The sequence below is a fragment of the Oxyura jamaicensis genome, chromosome 7 (assembly GCF_011077185.1).
Source record: "Oxyura jamaicensis isolate SHBP4307 breed ruddy duck chromosome 7, BPBGC_Ojam_1.0, whole genome shotgun sequence".
In the NCBI taxonomy this organism is placed as follows: domain Eukaryota; kingdom Metazoa; phylum Chordata; class Aves; order Anseriformes; family Anatidae; genus Oxyura; species Oxyura jamaicensis.
The window spans coordinates 32,005,372-32,025,600 of record NC_048899.1 but is presented as its reverse complement, the minus strand read 5'-3'; the positions used below and the strand labels follow the sequence as shown (position 1 = coordinate 32,025,600).

The window sequence follows — 20,229 nt, the reverse complement described above, 5'->3', positions numbered from 1 at the left end:
GGCTCCCCGCATCTCCCTCCATCCGTGCCTCCATCCTTCCATCCCTCCTTCCTTCCATCCATCCCGGCCGCCCCGCCCCGCCAGCAGAGAGGCGTCAACGCGGCCGGGCGGGGGCAGCGGCGGCCGGCTCCGCACCGCTCGGCAGCCCGCGGCCACCAGCGGCCGTTCTCTCGCCTGTCACGCTCTGATCCCCCCGGCAGAGTGCGGCGGGAGGTGCTCGCCTGAGGAGCGGCGTGCTGCGGGGACGGGGACACGCGTGGGGCCGCGCCTACCCTCACGCCCCGGCACTCGGCGGAGCCCGGGGGGCGCCAGCCCCCGCTCCGCCACCTGTGGAGGAGGAGGAGGAGGAGCGGGGCTGAGGGGCTCGGCGGCAGCGGGGGTTCCTCCTCCCTCTCTCAACTTTCCCCGTCGGCGCTCCCCGCCCCGCTCGGCGGCATCACATGGTGCTGAGGGAGGGGGGGGGAGCCGCCCCCCAGCCCTCGCGTCTCGTACGGCTGCTCCCAGCTTCAGCGCTGAACTCCGGCGGGTCTGGAGCAGGCAGGCAGGGAGGCTCCCGGGGCTCCTGACCGCGGCGCAAGGCGGCGGGGAAGCGGCACCAGCGCTCCCGGGGCGCCTCCCTCCTGCTGATGCCCCTTCGCGACCGCTGCACGCCAGCCCGGCGGCCGCGGCTCCGGGAGGATGCGGCTCTTCCTCCTCGCCGCAACTTTCTGGGGATTGTGCCTGGGTGCAGGTAAGGGGCTGCCTCCCCTACACACACACACACGGAGGCGCCCCGGCTGCCAGGCGAGGCACCCCGACGGAGCCGCGCGGAGCTCCTCGCTCGCCTGCCGAGAGCGGGAGGTGAAGGATGCTCTGCGGCTGTAATTGCGCGTGGCAAAACAGTAATTAAACCGTTTGTACTGGATTAGTGGGGAAGGAAACCCGGCGGCGCGGATGAGGGGCCGGCCGGGTCGCTGTCCCTGGAGCGGGGCGGTTCTGAGCCCACCATGCGCTGAGGGCACGGCCGGGGCCGGAGCCGGGCGGTGCGGAGCGGTGCGGAGCGGAGCCGTGCTGTGCCGGGTCCCCGCCGCCTGCTGGCGGCCGTCGCCCGGCGGAGCGGGACACACACCTGCCTGCTCTCCCCGGAACCCCCCGCCGGAACGGAGCCGGCTCGTAACGGGGTGCTGAGCGCCTTGGGCATCGCCTCGGGGAAACTGGTGACGCGTTGGGTGCGTTTTGGTTTTGCCGAAGTCCCACTTCGAGCTGCAGAGCCGGGAGGATCAGTGAAACGCAGAGAGGGAAGGATAAGTAAGACTTCTGCCACACATTGGGTTTCCTCTAATATTATTACTAGTCTGAGCTGTTCTACTCTGTCTGTTCCAGGTTTTGGTTTGCAAATACAGTGCTACCAGTGTGAGGAGTTCCAGCTGAACAATGACTGCTCTTCTCCAGAGTTTATTGTGAATTGTACAGTGAACGTTCAAGATATGTGTCAGAAAGAAGTAATGGAGAAAAGTTTTGGTAAGAATGTCATGATTATGCTTCTGTTTATTGGCGTTGGGCAGGATTTGTTGCTTCTTGCTCCACCCTTTCAGTCTTCAACTGCAAATAAATGTGGTATTCCCACCGAGAGACTTCTGATTCAATTTCTTATGCTTCAGAGTGACTTTGCAACTCAATAGAGTTAATCATTTTTCTTTAAACTGGTGTCAAACAAAACTGAAGTCAAATGTTGATAAAGCTGTTAATACACAGTCTTACAGGTCTCAGATTTAGTGTCCCAGCACTGGGAAATTAATAACAAGTTAGTTTAATCTCATTACAGTTAATTACATGGCTTTTTTCCCCAAGAGATGTAAGGAAAGAACATTAAATTAATAATTCCCTCCTTTCTTTTATTTACTCTAGCAATTCATATACTCTGAAGGTTTATCTTAAGGGAAGGAAAGTTTAGTCATCTTTGCTTTCATCCATAAAAGAAAACATCAAGCAAAAAGGAGAGAAGTATATACTGAACAGTTTTTTAATTTATTTTTTTGAGTTCGGGGCAGAGTGGGAGGGCACAACTGGATGTATTTGCTATGCTCATTTTCTAAGTCTAAGGAGATTTTTCCCTTACCGTAATTAATATTGAGTTAGCATATTTGGAGATAAATGTGTTCACAAACTAGCTGTGATTCTGCTTTTCAACCCTGTTGTTTTTTGAGATGTCCTATAAATTGCTTTTTTATTCAGCCTCATGGAAGAAATCTGAGCTTTTTAGAGAGCTGCCTTGACTCTCAGAACACCGTGTTGCTCTGTAGCTTTCTGCATGAGTAGAAGACCACAGCTTTATTAGGGACTTTGGGGCTGGGTAGATGATGAGGAAATGTGTTTTCTGGAGTTTATGTAGCATCCTGCTCGTACTGCAAACAGAGATTAGGGTGTTTTCAGGCATTAGAAGGGTAAGATAGCAATACCACTGGTACACCTCCATGTAGATGTGACCCCTGTACCAAGTGGTAGGCTTATGGAGCAAAAGGCAGAACTGGACTTATCCATGATTTAAGGGGAACTTGCTCTCTGTGGCAGAACAGCTTGCAGCTGAGGCTAATGCTTTAGAGCACAGAGGCTACTGATGTAAAAGACTGTTACACTGTTCATATAAATCCAGCTGAAGTATGTCCTTCCTCAGCGAGTCCTTCAGGGACAGGGGAGTCCCTCCCTTCCTAGCAAACATGCAGCCTCTGTCTTGAACTGTAACATTGGTTCTTTTGCATTAGGAAACCATCAGTATTTTCAAGATTCTTATCAATTAGCTAGTGCTGCTTGTGCTGGTAGCTGCAGATCACTGCATTAAGAGCAATATGAAAATACTAGCAGTTGTTGTTAACTGTCAGCAGTAGCTGAGCTGCTGGCACTTTGTTTCATCCTGGGTAACATCATCCACAGTGCCTGTTTCTGGACAGTATTCAGAAGCTCTCCAGTGTAGAGAAAAAGATGCGTGTTTAAAGGAAGATTAATCTCCTTCAAGCTGTATTTTATTGGAGTATTTTATTTCAAGTTTACTTGTAAAAGATGGTGATGAGGTGAGATAGTTATGGCTTGCTAGGTACTTTGAAAGTCTGAGCATCTCTAAATGAATATTTGAAGGTTTTGCTATCTGCACACCAAAGATTCAATAATAATTTTAATCAGTCTGAGCTGATGCTGTGGAGGTTTGAAGTGCTGTCAATATGGTATGTAGACAAATGTAAAAATACCTCTCCTTAACAATAGTCACTTGTTCTCACTTAATTCTTAACATTTGTGTATGTGTTTTTATATTTTCAAATATCTTCCTGGTGTCCTTCATGTTTCAATTCAGTGCTACCTCAGAGTGTGTCAGCCTTCCAGGAGCACTGCTGTAATGTCTTCAGGTGATTGGTAGAGGGGTGTTTTCAGTCAGGGGAACGGCTCACTTGTTGAAGCGTGGGGCTTCTGGATAAGCGTGCTGCACGTGTGTGTGAACACACCTGCGGGTGTGCTGGGAGACAGGCTCAGGTGTGCCACATGTACCAGGGGGTAGGCAGTCATGCTCCTTCTCACAGAGTAGCAAACAACTGCAGTGTGGCTGTGGCACATTGAAAATGCTAGTTGGAATGGTTTTAATAGATTTCAGCCATCCAGAGATGGATAACTTGACCTTACTCCTATGAAGAAATTGATTTGCAACTTTTTTTTTTTATTTTCTGTGCAATTTTACACCATCTCTGGGCTGGTACTTGGATTTTCCCTTTAGGAGATAACTAGCATGCTGTGCATAGCAGGTACTACTGTTCTATTTTACTTAATTTACTTCTGTAAATGCAGTTCTTGTTCATTTGAAGCTGTGAGGTTTAAATTTATTCACTAGCTGAAATTTACAATTTTTAACCTAAGTATTTCAAATTGAGTGAAATTTACATTGCAAGCATAGTTTGTTAGCCAATTCTAGAGAGAATGGGTTGTAAAACTGATATGATTCAGTTCATCATCCTTTATTGTTTTTATTCCTAATTGATATTTAAATGTGTGCAATATAAATGCCTTATTGTTACCAGTTTTATTTAATAATTCATTCTACTTCTACCAGTAAATCTCATAACTTCGTGGTTTTTTTTAGTTGTTGCTTATCACTGAAAGCTGAAGTGTTTCAAATATTGATTTTAATTTGTAATAGATTTGAGTTCGAGTTTCTAACCCAGAATATGAAAGATGAGAATTTGCATTTATTTGACAATGCAATCTCATAATTAGAGTTTTTCCTCTTGACTAGATACAGCCAAAGGAGTATAATTTAATTTTTATAGACTAACCCACTTTTGTCCTTAGTAAAATATAGCTGTGTCAGTAAGCAAAACGTTAAGTTCTTCTAAACCATATTTAAAAGTTGAATGTGATGTATTGAGGTAGAGTTCATGGTCTGAATCCGTAACCTACTGATCCAGTCACCCAGCCTTTGCAATATGCATCAGTCTGTTTGGCAGTGAAGGGGGTTGCCCGCTTAGTTTTGTGGTGTGCCTACAACATAGTCCCCAGCTTGTAGCCAGGGACTTCTCCCGTGTCTTTGTTAGTGCTTATTAGTTATAAGTTACAACTTATTAGTTATAAGCACTAACTTAGTGCTTTGTTAACACTCTGTTTATTAGTTATAAGCACTAACTTAGTGCTTTGTTAGTGCTGTAGTTATACAGCAACACTTGGATGGTTCAGCCTCATTTCTGTATTAAGCTTCCTGTAAGCAATGCAGTGGAGAACTTTGACTATGCAGTTTTTTTTCACTTATGTTGTAAATTATTCCTTATGCCTGATTGTAGTTAACCAAACCACTCCTCTTCCGTTGCTGTAAAATGAGGGTTAGTGCTTCAGATATTACTATGTGGTCTCAGAACATTTTCCCAGTTTCTGGAGAACCCATCTCACAAAGCGTATTTCAGCTTCAGGTGAGAGAGAAGTAACAGCAGCTCAGACACATTTCTAAGCCAGAGCTTCAAAAGGCAACGATTATTGTGACAGCCTCTGATGGGAGTAGCTGAGAATGCAGGTATTTGTCACTCATGTTTTGAATCAGATAGGCGGGCATGGTACCCCAGCTGTTGGTATTATTAGGTAGAAACTTGCTTCAGTGCACAACTTAAAATGAATTGAGAATCAAGCACTAATTAGCTATGTACCTGAGTGATAATGTGGAACTAGGATAACTCGGTCTCCCCTGCAAAGATGCGCTTTGCTATGGCAATTTATATTTAGCTGCACTTGGGGATCTATCAGTGCACAGAATTGGAGACTTTGTCAAGTAAATGACAAAATATTTTTCTCACTTTAAGCAAAGATTTATTTTAAAAAAAATCTGGCATAAGTTTTATGCAGTTGTGCTAATGTTCTGTTGCAGTGGGAGAGACAGAAGGACAGTATTTTGCCTGTGAAGCAGAATCTTACAAATTAATTTGTTAATTTTTTTTAGAGATTAAATTATCAGTACTTTTTACTTTTAGAGGGAAGAATGGTGAACATGGGATGTGGCACTGAAGACTACACCAAGTAATTTTTGTCCCATAGAAAGTAACACAAGGGATAAGTTTCCAGTGCATTTAGCTGGATATGCAGGTGTTTGAAAACAGCATAAATGAAATGTTTGACAAAGGATCAGAGCTCTTGCTTATAATAGTTCCACGTGCAGATACTTTGTGGAAATATCCATGGCAGATTCCCTCATCCTGCTTGCCTCTCTCCTTTCCCTCCATGGGCTTTCAACTCAGAAATTTCCATGCTGCTGCATTTCAGAATATAAGTAGGGACAAAAAAAAGCCCATGGTGTACTGGGATCAGATGAAACTTCCTGATGATATTCATATGAGTCTATAATATGTATGTGCTTTTATACATATGTCATCGAAAACATAATGTTTACTGAGGACAAGAGCTCAGCCTCTGAGCATTAAAGCTGATCTAAAATCTACTTAGGGCAAAATGAAACTTGCAATATGAATAGCTCAGAAAGGAATTGAGCTTGAAGGATGAGACCATCAACCCAGAAGGCAACAAATGCAAATTTCACAGACCTTACTGTAAGTAAACCTGCCTATGTAAATGTTCTGAACAGTATACTTTATGCTGTAGTGTAGCAGTGAACATACTTTTACAAAATACCTTTCTTACTATGGGAGGGGGGAGGATCTGCAATAGCAAGACTGATTTTAAAATGTCTGTATATATAAAACTAAGATTGTTTATGAATTTTCCTTTGCAAATGAATTGGAAAACAAGCTCATTGCTTCTATTAATCTGCAATAAGAAACTTCTTATTTGTTTGGTTTACAATGACCTTTCTAATTTACATTGTGTATAATCATCCTGCAAAGTAATTAAAGCAATTACTGTAATTGTATGCTTAAGAGTAGTGCATGGGAACATCAGGAACAAGATGATCATCTCACCGTTGTAATTTTTTTTCTTTACTTTCTTCAATATTAGTTTCCAAGTCATTTGATTTATCCAGCAGAGGAAAGCAGTGTCTTAAGTTGTGCCATGATACGGCCTACATTAAGTTTCCTACCTGTGATTTATTTATTTTTCAATCTTACCATGTTGCTGCCATGCTTAAGTTGCTTTGTGTGTGGCTGTTCAGGGTTACAGAAGCGCATGCTCTGTTTTCATGCGTAGCATCCATTAGTACTAATACTAACTGCACATTTGTATCAAGGGGAAATTATACTCTGGTGCACATGTATTGACTAAATGATTAAAACAGCAAACACAGTTTAATGCCTACAGCAATTCTGTAGACATTAAAGTTTTTCAGGTAATAGCTGTATCTCCAGTATCCGTTTAGAAACAGTAAGGAACATCCACTGAGCTGGCAGTGGGTCTTTTTTTCCTTCCATGCTTTCCCTTTTGGCCAAGGCTTATCAAAACAATTCAACTTTTGATATATTTTTAAAATTAAGGTGTAATACAATCTTTATTGACAATTTAAAAAAAAACTTAGCATGTGACAGTTGTTGCATACCTCATACTGTTGGGTACCCGATGAAATGAAGACACAGTAACATTGAAATCATGCTGTTTGGTTTTGATGCTGGCATGAATAAAAAGCATACAGTGTATGTTGTTAATTTGTACTGCATGCTGAAAACTTAGAGCTGTGGCTATATTTCCCTTCAGAAACACTTTCCAGATGCCAAAGCTTTTCTTAGGGAATGGTTTCCAATCTTTGAGTTGCTTGGAAAACTTCCAAACTCACATGAACTGAACTAAGTGCATCAGCTGAGGAGAAATTATGGACAGTACTTAACAGATGGGTGTTTTGACTGTCTTTAAATACACAAGAGTAATGGTGGAGTTAACAGTTCAAGTAGTTTATGACTCAAAAGTCATGACAAATAACCAAGTGCAAAAGTGATGAAGGGCTGTATTATTTTAAGGAAGTTGTGGTAACTGGTCCAGTGAATTTCATTTTTCACCGGACATGGACAATAGCTTTTTATGTTTTTCTATTTCTCAGACTTGTATGAAAGGTATACAATTGAATTTGGGGAGGATACAGTGCACACAGCCTGGTATCTTTTAAACCTCCTTGAAGACTACTGCACTTCACACACAAGTGATCTGCATTTCCAAAACCTTTGCTGTGGTCTGACCCTACCTCTTAGCTTCTAGTGACTTTATCAAAATGTAGGCAAATATATTTTTATTAGATGCATACTCTTTTCATCTCCATTTTTCATTTTTAGTCTAGACATTTATTGGAAAGGTTGGTGTAACTTACTTTGCCAAATTAGCAATGATGCAATGAATGTGGGGAAAATACATATAAACAAATAAACAGGCCAATCCTGTTCTGAAGTTGAACAGGTTATAAAACTGTAAGTAAAAAATAACTAAGCTATAAAAGCTGAATGGATTTTAAAGATAGCGGCACACTAGTATAAACATGTGAGACATTCCAGTGAAATTGGCAAGATCATCAATGAGTAAGATGCATCAAGACATTTTACATGTAAAATTATTTATGGGATATGGTACTTACTACAAAAGTATATATTTTAACATTTGTAAAGGCATAACAGACTGTGGCTTCCCACTTCATTTCAGCAGATAAGGACTGTGTCAAGAAAAATGCTAACACACAATCCTGAAAGTGAAGTCCAAGTTCACCTCTCTTGCTAGAAGATAAAGTATATTTTGGTCTTGATATCCAAGGCATTTCATTTTGTTGTTGTTGTAACAGGAAGTGTGAACCAGCTTTGCTGGAAAGAATTTATGTGTTAATACTTGGCTCTAAGTCCCCCTAAGTGAGCAGAGAAATTAGTACGGACAGTAGGAAACAAAAGAATTAGACATGCAGGTGAAAGCTGAGCTTTGCCTTTTGGTTCGTAGCCTCCAGTGACTTTAAAAAATACTTGATAATACCAGCATTAGCAGCTGTACTTAACTTTCTCCGTCTATGCATTTTTAAGTAGTTGAATGCCTTGCTTCTGCTTTGTGATGCTGCAAGCACTAACAAAGGCTACTTTGTGCTATTACGTACCTTATTAACAGTGCAGTTTTGATTCAGATTTCCAGGACCAGAATTAGAAGGCATGACCTGTGAAGAGATAGCATGGTAATCCAGACCGTTGCCATCTGTTGGTCAACGATTATCCAGCTTTCTTCTAAAATGTTTTAATTTCTGCAAGATGATGTGGAAGTTCAGGTCAGAAGGAGAATGAGGAGGCTGTTATTTCATTTTCAAAAGCCTCCTATTTTTTTCCACAAAAAAAAAAAAGTGCAAAAAATAATTTTAAAATACACCAAATACAAGAGGGTTTGTGAACCTGTAGGAGGATTTGTGAGTTTTCATTGAAAATTATGATGAAAATATGCTAATATGACCAGGTGGGTTTTGGTTTGCTTTTTTTTCTTTCAGAATTATATACTCCATAAGAGTCTAATCGCATGGATATGCTTTTATCTTGCCTACTGAACACATCAAAGGGAGGAGATAGGGATGAAATAGCTGTGGTCCTAAAACACAGGATTAAAAATCAGGAAGTATGTGTCCCAGCTTTGTAAAAGATTTCAGGTCACCTAATTTCAGTGCCTAAGATTCTTGAACTAAAGAACACTGATTATCGTTGCTTATAGTATTTAATTAGTTGTTTATAAAGCATTTAGTAAATTTCATGAGAATTTCTAGCAAGGTGCAAATTATTTAAGCCACTCATAAGCTCCAGAGAGAAAGTTGAGAAGATGGGATAGAAAGAGTTAGTGCAAAATGAGACACAGAGGATGTGGTTGGATATGGTTATACTTTACACTGGTTATACTTTTCTCTTCCTAACTTTGCATTTACGATCATAAAGGAAATAAATTAAGCTTCCGCAACATAAATTCTGTTTTAAACCAATATAAACGTGATCCAACTGTAACCATGACTGTGGAAGCACTATGTTGGAAGACTGTTACCTTTCCAACATTCAGTTATTTTCTAAGATATTTAGGACCTTATTAGATGAAGCATTTATGATCTCTTTCTCTAGAAGACAGAGTGCAAATCACAATGGGAACTGTTGCATCTGTCACTGTAAGCAAGCAGGTTCTAGGTAAGGAGCAATTATAATGCCAAAACCACCGATGTCATAAAAAGATGGGCATAGAACCTAATATGAAAACTAGAACTTAGAAATGTATTTCTATATGTTTTGATTGCAATTTTGAACTTTACTGGTACAGTAAAATCCAGAAATAGTCACATTGTATATTTTATGTACCTCAGAAAAGGATATTAAATGTTTACGTGTTGCTGTAGAGTAAGTTCTCGTTTTAGATTTCAGCATACATCACAGAACTTCTATAACTCCTACTGGGTGATGAATTTCACTCAACTGGAGGGTTGACAGTTTAGGACAAGAAATAAAGGTTGATATATAATCAAAACCAAAGTCAAAGTGTGGCTAGGCAAACAACAAGTCTAAGCACAACAAAAAGGAAAGCTTGCAGACTTACAGGACCTGAACATTGACTGCTGTGAAATAAGGTAATTGGAGTTATTTGGAATACCGTAACTGAGGGGGAGTATCAGTTCATATGCACGGTCCTCGGGCTTGTCTTTATGAACATAAAAATAACACTCAAAACAAATGGCATACAGATCATAAAAATATGCTAATACTAGACAACTGTTACAGGTTTCACAGGGGTTGTGTGTGCTGTAATATGAAGTGCCCACTGTTGGCCAGTTTTCACCCTTTTGTTTGGAGGAGACAGACAAAGATAAAAGACTCAGGGGGATAAATTCTGCCAAAGTCTCTTCATGGTACACCTCAAAATTTATGTTCACCTACCTGCTAAGTTTTTAAGTTATTTATTGTAATATATAGAACTTCCCTACATGCTTGAAGCTGTGCCTGTGTGTATATCCACAGCTCCTACTCCAAGCTGGACAAGGGGATTTTGTGACTGCTTAACGATGACTTGTTCCTGAACCCTCACTGGGCACAGAGTTTCTTCCAGCATGCCAGAAGATTTGATGCAGCTGGCATGCTTTGAGTAGATTTCTCTTTAGAGAAGATTTCGCTAAAGCTGTATTTGTGTACGGAATTGCAGAAGACAAATACGACTTTATGCCTACAGAGTTGCATATGTACAAAACACTGGAGCAAGTGTGGGGTATTGTTTGTTTTTAATGGGGGTTGTCAGTCATAGCCCATTAGAATGTTTGGCTTGAAGGAGTTGGCATTGGGCTAAACACCATTGTTTGGTGTGAATTAAACTTACAGCTACGAGTTTTGTGGCCATGAGGCCATAGCCAGTTCTGGGGTAGAGCACAGTGCTGCAGTTCCTTGCTGAGGTGTGTCTTTGCAGGAAACAGGTTAAGAGTAGTTAGTTGGGTCAAGTGGGAAGGTGGCCGTGTTTTTTGGAAATGAGGTCATGGATCTTGGGGGTGGTATCTTAGTTGCCTAGTTTGGCTTCAAAGACTGTTTTACTGAAGGACGGTCTTGAGTGTACAGGTGCAAAGCAAAGTTACCTATTGTTAGGATTATGGTTGACTCTGAGGTTGGAGAGTCAGACCTGCCCTTTTTTCTCTGTACCTTCTATAACAGAAGAATTTGAGGTGCCTAATAAGGCCCTTTTCAAGCAGTAAGAAAAAATGTTTGGATATTCTGGTGTCCTTTATATATGATGTAATAAGTAGGTAGATATGATGTCACCTTTTTGTTGTCCCAGAAACATGTTTAGCTGCTACTCAACATGTAGATAACATGCACTGAGCTTTGCAGACAGGGTAGGTGGAAGAACTCCCATGTTTTAAATTTGAATAAATTGTAGCATCAATTGTTTGTTGCTATCAAGACTGCCTGCATGTGCACGCGAACGAAACAGAGTACCAGGGTGTGGATGTGTGGAGCTAGACAGCAGCTAAGCAGGGGCTTTGAGCATTGCATTGCAGTTCTGGGGTGTATGTGTGTGTGTGTAGTGTGGATCTTGATGAGAAAATTGGTATTGCAAACAGGAGCTATAGAACAGCCTTCAGGACCTCTACCTTCATCGCTTAATTGCATGGAATAGGGCAGAAATCCTGCAGAAATAGTTCTGGGCCTTCACACTCTCTAAATGTATGATCACGTGGGGCAGAGAGAAGCGTAAGGTTGGCAGGTTGCTCAGTACAGGAGTAAATTGTCAGTGTTTGGTTTTACCTCAGAATGTTGGATTTGTTTATTTGTTGGTGTCTTTTGTTTGTTTTAATGTGTAGTAGGTGCATGTGGAAGAAGAGGGGGTGGAATATTACTGCATTGTCACACAGGCACTCCAGCCTTGTCTACTCCCCTCTCTTCTTAAAAGTACTAGTAAAGTGCATCTTCAGCCAACCACACAGACCTTGAGGCTAAAACGAAGGAAAATCAATCTGTCAGCAATAGATACATTATAGTAAAACATGTTTATACCTATGCATATGCATAGCCCACACTACCCTGCTGAATCAGTGAAAAAGGCTGAATTACTCAGTACTCAGCTATCAAGAGATCGCACAGTAGCTTCACTAATTGAGCACTAGTGTAAACTGTTGAGGGTAGGTAGCTAGGAACGACCCTGTCCCAATAAAAGCAAAGTATAAGACATGAAGTCTACTTACACAGCCAGCAACTCAGAACATTTGTAGATAGAAGAAAAGCTCCCCAAAAGTTTGGCAATTATATTTCTATGTGATGCGTTAATGACAGTATCAAGCTGATTGCTCAAGCAAGAATATCCAGTAATTAGCAGTTGTCTGTGGTATGAGCCTTATGAGGCAGATTAACCACTCTGAAGCACTGTCTGCTGTTCAGACTGCTGGTGGCAGATGGTGCCAGAAGATCTCAGAACTGGCTCAACACTAAAGTAAACCACTGCAAGGGTCAAGTATGAGGAAGGACATCCTTGAGATAAAAAAGCAATTCATCTTCTACAGGTAATGCGGAAAGGATGCTGCTGTCCTACCTGAGCTCAGTGGGAGAACGGCAGTAGCTGTGGTATATTAGCTGGAGCAAGGAAAGTAGTGTTTCACAGAGTCACAGAATAGTTTGGGCTGGAAAGGGCCTTAAATATATAATTCCAGCCCCCCTGCCATAGACAGGGACACCTCCCACCAGCCCAGGCTACACAAAGCCCTGTCCAACCTGGCCTTGAGCACTGCCAGGGATGGGGCAGTCACAGCTTCTCTGGGCAGCCTGTGCCAGGGCCTCACCACCCTCTGAGTAAAGAACTTCTTCCTAATGTCTGATCTAAATCTCCCCTACCACAGTTTAAAGCAGGTCACTAACCATTTCCGCATGGATTATGAGGTCTCCGTTCTGCTCCCTGTCCCTGCCTACCAGTTCAGGGGGCAACAACTGGTCTAGCTGCTAAAGACTGAGGAAAAAAAAAGCATTAAGTACCTCAGCCTTTTCCTCATCTCTTGTCACTGTTTCCCCCACATCCAATAAAGGATGGAGATTCTCTTTAGTGCTCCTTTTTTTTTCTTTATGTGTTTCATTATAAAACATTTTTTTGTCTTTGACAGTAATAGCCAGATTGAGCTCCAGCTGGGCTTTGGCTCTTCTAATTTTCTCCCTGCACAGCCTCACGATATCTTTGTAGTCCTCCTGAGTGGCTCACCCCTTCTTCCAAAGGCCTTAAACCCTCTTTCTCTTCCTGAGCTCTAGCCACAGCTCTCTGGTCAGCCAGGCTGGTCTCTTCTGCGCTGACTTACCTTTTGGCACGTGGGGACGGCCTGTTCCTGGGCCTTTAGGATTTCTAAGCCAGTGGTGAACTGCAGTAGTTGCGGTATATTAAGGTGTTGCTGGAGCAAGGGGAGTAGTGTTTCTGGCATTGAATCATGGAAGTCAGTTGTGCTAATTTATTTTCTACCACAATTTATTTCACTGGAATCACAATACGGTGTGAAGAAGGTTTAAGAGTATTTTCCTACCTTTAAATCATACAGTTAAAAGTGTCATTCCTTTTTGACACTCAAGGTAAAAAAAAAAAAAAAAAAAAAAAAAAGTGAAATCGTGGCTGAAATGTTCTAAAAATGCCACTCTTGTAGTAGCAATGTTCTTTCTTTTTCCATTAATCTTCTATGCCTGTTTTCCTTATATCTTGCCATAAAGATACTACAGAACTACAGAAAAGGGACAGCCATTTTATCCTGATGCAGTTTAGTTCACACCTGATGCTTCATAAATTCTCTTATTAGTGAGCTGAAAAGGATCCATAAGTACTTAAAGGAAAAAAAAAAAAAAAGCTTGGCCGTGAAGGACATGTCTTAGCTAAGTAGCTATTGAAAAACTGATGGAAGTGATTACTTTTTTTTTTAATTACGTCAAGAATCTTGTTACAATTCAGATTATAGCTGGAAATAGGAGTAAACAATCATTTGGGAGTGGAATTTCCAACTGGAAAAAATACTTACAGAAAAGACACAGGAGAAGCATTGCAATGGGATTTTATTACTGGTGAGATTATTCTCTCTGTTTATGCATGAACATGGCCCATCTGTGCATGAAACTCCAATGCTGAAGTTGTAAAATTCTGGTCTGTGCAGGAATATTAAGTTTTGACTTCAAAAAGAGCTCAGGATTATTCTGTGGAATTTATCCCGGAGAACAGAGCTGTTGTAAATGCCTGGAGTTACGTTGCAGGCCTTCAATTTCTGCAGGAGAGGTCTCCTAGAGTTGTCAGGTGAAAAACATGCGTCAGAGCGCATTACCTAATTGTTCACAGCACTGTACAGTTCTCCTCTCCTAGTTTACAGGAATATTGCAAGGTATATGATATTTTCAGGGACTTCCCTGAATCATTTACTGTTGTGAACAGGGCCTTGCAGGAATCCCACGAAAAAGAAATAGCAGAATGACAGTGATCTATAAAACAACGGGAGAAGCAAATCTGCCAATGTCAAAAGCTTTTGACAGACATGGGCTTTGAGGAGAAAACTGAGATACTGAGATTTGCTGCTGTGTGTATGGAAGACTGAGGAATGGCTGAGTTAGGCAGGTGGCTGTAGCTGTAGGGAAGGAATAGATGATGAAGAGGTGCTGGATTAGAGGGGGGGAAACAATCACTGTGCTTAGCTCCGCTGAATGCAAGACTACTTTTTTCAGGAGAGAAAGGGAAGGAAAAAAGTTAACTGCACGTATTGGAAGCCTCAGCTGTAGGGAGACTTTGGACAAAATACCAGATCTTTGTGGGAGACGTCTACTGAAATTTCAGTATCACAAGCCTACCAGTGGCAGCACAGTCGAGGCCCCCTGGCAATGGTGTGTCAGCAGGGACAGAGCTCTCCTTTTTCTCCTTTTTGTGAACTATTCTAATATTGTGCCTCTTGATCAGTGAGCCTTTGCTGTTATGGTTAGAGCCGTCTGTAGCTCCTCTTGCTTCTTGAGAAAGGGCTCTACCTGCTGTGTTGATTGATTGAAGCTCACTGGAGACAGAGGAAGATTTAACACTGTCTTCAGGGCTTCTCTTCATAAGTTTAACCTGACAGCCTTAAAACACATCTCAGAGTTCAGATTTGGGGTGGGGGGGACAACACAAACCAGAGAAGTCCCCATGTTGTTTGAATGGCAGCAAAGTAGTGACAATACAAAAGAACTGCTTTAATTAAGGTCCTCTGAAGGCAGGAACTCTTTCTTTCTGAACATAACCCAAATAAACAGCACTTAGTAGTGTAGTGCCAGTTGCTACTGCAGAAATATCTACTGAACTGTGCAGGTGCTGCTGCAGTGCTTGTTTCTGAAGTTCCTGGGGACTTAACAGGTACCTGCAGGTGCTCTAAGTTCAAAACCCACAGGTTATTTTCCTGCCCCATTTCTTTAAAAAAAAATAAAATAAAGTCTTAATCACTGTGCATTTGGGAAACTTTATGGAACATGCTTCAGGGTTTGGAGGCACTCTTTGAGGGAATCCTGGTCCCATGTCCTTCAGAGGGGGAAAAGAAAAATCCTTTTGAGAATCCCTTATTCTAAAGGAATCGCGATTTTATTAGCCTTAGAAATATTTACCTCTTTCTGCAACTGCAAGACAATACGAGCAAACCTCCAGTATGTAGATGTTGAATGCCTTTCTCCAGCACAATTTCTACTGCATCACTTGTGGGGGAATTTTAGAGCAATGAGAGGTACAACTGCCACAACTGGTTCCTGCTGTGTTTGGGAGTGGATGGGAGGGGGAATACAACTATTTATTTTAGAGCCTTTATGAAACATTTTTAAAATAACAGCTATGTGCATCAGAATGTACATGTTTTTTTTTCAGATACGAAGAATTTAAGAAATTACAAATTTAATTAAATTAACTAATTAAAATAGATTAAATTTACTCATAAATAAAAGACTTTCAGAAAACCCATTTCTGTCCAAATGGAAATTATTTGTTGAAGTGTTAAACTTCAAAGAGAGCAAGAACTGCTATTACTTGGAAAAGTACTTCTAGTTTTTCCTTAACATAAACAGGTGGGGGAAGGGAAGAAGAAAGTTTTGCTGATAGTCATTCTCCTTTTATTCTTGGTTACTTGTGTCTGTGTGGCAAAGCAACAAGGGAAAAAAAGCATTAGAAGGCATATTAACAGCATATAAAACAGTAGCTATGTAGACACCTTAATTCAGACGTTCAGCATCAAAAGTAATTTTCAAACTAACTGCATTCCACTTGTAGGTATCCAAACAATATACTCCAGAAGATGGAAAATTCTGGTTAAAAAATACATTTTGATATACATTATTTGAATCAACTTTGTGGTATTTTTGGTTCCAACCAGAATTAAAGAAAAGAAAAATCGCAGAAAGGGTGGCCGTGATTCTCCTGCAGTGCAGAGCTGGTAGTTACGTCCCAGCTGAGGTTTGTGGCTTAATCACCAGCATTCCTTTGGAGATGTAACTGGTTTTGCAACAGTTTTCAAGTGTGACTCACGTTATAAAGGAAAACTAGGTTCGTACCAAGCTGAGTAACCTTTGTTCTGTGTCACAGGAATCATGTATCGCAAATCCTGCGCATCTTCAGCAGCCTGTCTGATAGCCTCTGCTGGATATCAGTCCTTTTGCTCTCCTGGGAAAGTGAACTCTGTTTGTATCAGCTGCTGCAACACTCCACTCTGCAATGGACCCCGGCCAAAGAAGAGAGGGAATTCTGGTGTGGTGCCGAGGGCACACATGATAACCACTGCTCTGCTCCTTAAATTGTCTCTCATGTTTTTGTATTGCTAAACTTTGAGCAAGATTTTTGCTCTGCACAGTTTGTCCTGTCTCCTTTCTTCAAAGACACTGCAATTATTTTCTGTTTCCAAATCCCTATCAACAGTGATGGAAGTTCAGTGGCTGTGGGGAGAAAGAGGCTGACATTTTTGGCAGCTAATGAATTCAGTTAGCAGATTGAATTTCCAGTGTGCACTTAAAAATCTAAACAGCAAGATCCAGAACTCCTGCTCTCTTTGCATAACTGGAAACAAATCCGTCTGTGTTATTGCATTTAAGATGTAGTCAGTTCCTCAGTCACTGTAATTCACATGTTTCTAAGTTCACTGCTGTTCATTAACTTTGCCTTATAAAGTCATACTTCATTTTCACAAAGGCTGGTTTGTGTGTCTGGAGTGGGCTCTGAGCTCACCTCCAGTGGCACTACTTCCGAGCTGGACTCCGGCGATTCAAGACCTGGTTTCTGTGGGCTGCAGTTGGTCTCGTTCTGAAAAGTACTTAAAAAAACTTTCTTGCTGCTCTTTGTAGAAGAATTGCGCACAGAGGAAAAGAACAGCGGGCGCAGGGACCGTCTGCTTCTTGCTCTCGAGCTCAGGTTGGCTTTGAGGAACTTCTCTTTGTTGGCATGCTGTATGGTCAGGTGGCAGCGGAGGACCTGCAGAAACACGCTGCGGAACTGCTGAGAGGAGATGTTGTACAGCAGGGGGTTCACCACGGAGCTGAGGTAGAAGAAGATGTCAGCGATGGGAAGAAGAGTGATGTACACTCTGAAGTAGGAGACGGTCCAGTCCTGCTTTGGTTTCGCAGCAGCCAGGATCCTTCTAACCTGGTTTGGCATCCAGCATATTGCCAGAGTTGCAACAATCAGCCCTGTGAACAAAAAGAGAAGCACAGAGTCACAGAATATCCCGAGCCGGAAGGGATCCACGAGGATCAACAAGTCCAATGCCTGGGTCCCCAAAGGACCACCCAAAAATCAGACCATGCGTCTGAGAGCATTGTCTCAGAGGGAGAAGTGTGCGTATGTGGGGGGAAAAAAAACAGAAAGGACCTAGTATCAGTTCTGCACTTACTGGTTAGGAAATAGTACCAGTTTTTCAGTGTTTTGCTTAACAGCTTTTTCTGCCAGGAGCATTTTGTTTGTTTGTTTGTTTTAATTACTGTTATGAGGTCATTGCAGCATACTCTACAGACAAAAGATCGCACAGTGCTTGGATAGTGTTTCTTTGTACCTATTGCCATTTATTAGTTTTTGAGGTGTTCTTTCATCGATGCCTATATCTTTGGAAAGAATGGATCTTTGTTTTGGTCTGTGTTCTTACACTTTTTATGTTTTTCCCTTTATTTTGAAAAACAAGTGAACAAAATAAATAGAACCTATAGCCATATAAGATCAGGCAATACCCAAAAGAGATCAGATTCTTGTTTGTACTTTACAAAAAAAAAAGAAGAAACTGTATGCATAATAATATATTTGGTGTTATTTTTGGTAAATTTCCTCTTACAGAAGATATTTTTAAGTAAAATATGTATGGATCTTTTTATGGTAATTAAGATTTGTTGGGCTTTCTTAAAATCATATTCCAGTGGAATTAAATTATGAATGTAAATGAGAAAAACCCAAGCCTAATCATGAAAGTGTAAACAGTTTCAGATTATAAATTATGCTTAAAAATGTGGTATCCGACCATTTTGTATTTATACGTAGATATAAATACACGTTGCTGCATCACTGATAGCATTAAAAAGGGGGTGGCTTAAGTGTTGGGTGTCTGAAGATGCTGCCTCTGTGGACTGGCGTTCAGCGGAGCTGCAGCAGCAATGGCATCCTCAGAAGTGCAGCCCTGGAGAAACACAGCGGTGATGGGCGAGCTCTGCTCCCGCCAGGAGATGGAGCAGGGGAGGGGCACCCAGGACGGGCACCCAGGACGGGCACCCCAGTCCTCACTGGCACCCACCGCTTCCAGCACGCAGAGGCGCTGGATGTGCTGGCATCTTACATGAACTGTGAGGTACAGGAGGTAATTCCTCCTCAGTGCTCCCCCTCAAAGCTTTACTTCTGAAACGAAACAGAGCCACAAGTTTACTGTTCCCACTTTGTTGTTCTCTTTGCAGGAAGCGTGCCTTATGTGAATGCTTCAGAGGGACTGCAAGGTGCAGGCTGGCTTCCCTGCTGCAAGTGCACAAAGTAGTAGAGAGTATCTTGCTGGTGCGTGGTTTGCCTTTCCAGAGACACTTGCGGTTTTTATCTTCTGCAATGCCGTGCCTCCTTTCCCAGCAGAAGCACAGAAAAATGTTAATTCTTACTTGTCTAGAATGGCAGATGCCCCCATTAAACAGATCACTGTAGGAATGCAATTCTGAAATAGTACATTTCCACTGTTTGCAAGCCAGAAAAATGATATTTTACTAGTGAGCAGACATGAATGTAAAGGGAAGGGTGGAAGAAAATAAAGTTTTTTTACTTTGAAACTGCCAGAACTTAAACAGGGTATTTCCCCATTCTCTCCACCACCATCTCCATCAAAGAAAAGGCATGAAACGTCAGGTTTTCTTGAAGAAGTTGATTTTCTTAATGAAAGCCATAATTATGATCTCACTGAATAACAGATACCAAATAAAAGTCGTCGTCTTGCTCATGTGTTTCCCTCATCGCTTAATGTCACAGAAAAAATAGTCACTTAATGTCACGGTAATTTTGAAAGGATGGGGAAGTAGCCTAGCTGAAAAATACGGCAATAGGTTAACAGGGTTGGGGCGGGGAGGACGACTGGGATGCCTGTTTTTAGTAAGCAAGTGATAAAAGCGGACATCTTTGCCATTTTCTGTTCTTTAACTCCCCTTACTTCCATTAGTGACAGTCTCTGTATTCTCATCCCTATTCTTAAACAGTCCCATGCCCCTGCTTGGCTGCCCGACTCTTTCCCTGACTTCTTGCCTGATTTGTTTCAGTTCCTGGCATAAACTGATCTGCATTTTTTTAATTAGTCCTGCAAATTTTATAGTCTTCAGTGTTTTGTTTTTTTTTTAATCTGCTATCAGCTTAACAAATACAAGCAAGGATAGTGGTCCTGGCACGGACCGACTGAAAACAAGGAGCCCCAAGCAGTGACTGAGCCTTATAAAGAGATGGCAGCAGGACGCTGCCGCTCTTCTGGGGTGAGTTTTTTCCTGTGCAGCTTAAACACAAAGCCCACAAACCAGGGCCTGCAAAATTCTTGCCAAATTTTACCATATGATCTCTTTCAACTGGAAAGAAAATAAGCTCTATTGTGTAAAATTTGTGTTATTAGTTACAAAAAGGATATTTCATCATCCTGATTAATAGTTTCCTAAATTATGAATGATGCTGTGAAAAACTGGGCAAACACTGCGTGCATTCAGTTATAAAGCTCATATGCGGTGCACTGAGAAGTCTAATTTTTCACTTCTATCTGAATTCTTTGCCATTGACCTTTCTTTTTAGGCCAAACTGCCAAATGCTTGAGATTCTCCCTTATATCCTTCAGAGACTTTTGTTCCGGGCAATTGAATATTTTGTTGTCTGTACAGCAAGTGA

At 41.7% G+C, this 20,229-nt stretch overlaps 2 protein-coding genes and 1 long non-coding RNA gene across 3 annotated transcripts in view; 2 read left to right on the top strand and 1 right to left on the bottom strand.

Moving 5' to 3' along the window:
- The first annotated feature begins 348 nt into the window (after positions 1-348).
- On the top strand, positions 349-17,167 carry LYPD1 (LY6/PLAUR domain containing 1). Its single transcript, XM_035332353.1, has 3 exons — positions 349-730; positions 1,363-1,500; positions 16,447-17,167. The coding sequence occupies exons 1-3, from the start codon at positions 679-681 to the stop codon at positions 16,680-16,682; spliced, it is 426 nt and encodes a 141-aa protein (XP_035188244.1). The 5' UTR covers positions 349-678; the 3' UTR covers positions 16,683-17,167.
- The window catches only part of GPR39 (G protein-coupled receptor 39), a 74,517-nt gene continuing 71,282 nt past the window's right edge, over positions 16,995-20,229 (bottom strand). Inside the window, exon 2 of the mRNA XM_035332352.1 lies at positions 16,995-17,540. Coding sequence (XP_035188243.1) covers positions 17,026-17,540 — 515 coding nt within the window. The 3' untranslated portion in view covers positions 16,995-17,025. The remainder of the gene's footprint in view (positions 17,541-20,229) is intronic.
- On the top strand, positions 17,534-19,309 carry LOC118170243. Its single transcript, XR_004752589.1, has 2 exons — positions 17,534-18,682; positions 18,786-19,309. It is a non-coding gene; the product is annotated as an uncharacterized LOC118170243 (long non-coding RNA).

What these genes read in the sequence shown, in the direction of transcription:
- LYPD1 (XM_035332353.1), top strand. Translation starts at nt 679, where the DNA reads ATGCGGCTCTTCCTCCTCGCCGCAACTTTCTGGGGATTGTGCCTGGGT. An exon ending in GGGATTGTGCCTGGGTGCAG is followed by an intron (nt 731 to 1,362) that starts GTAAGGGGCTGC and finishes TGTCTGTTCCAG; the next exon opens with GTTTTGGTTTGCAAATACAG. An exon ending in AGTAATGGAGAAAAGTTTTG is followed by an intron (nt 1,501 to 16,446) that starts GTAAGAATGTCA and finishes TCTGTGTCACAG; the next exon opens with GAATCATGTATCGCAAATCC.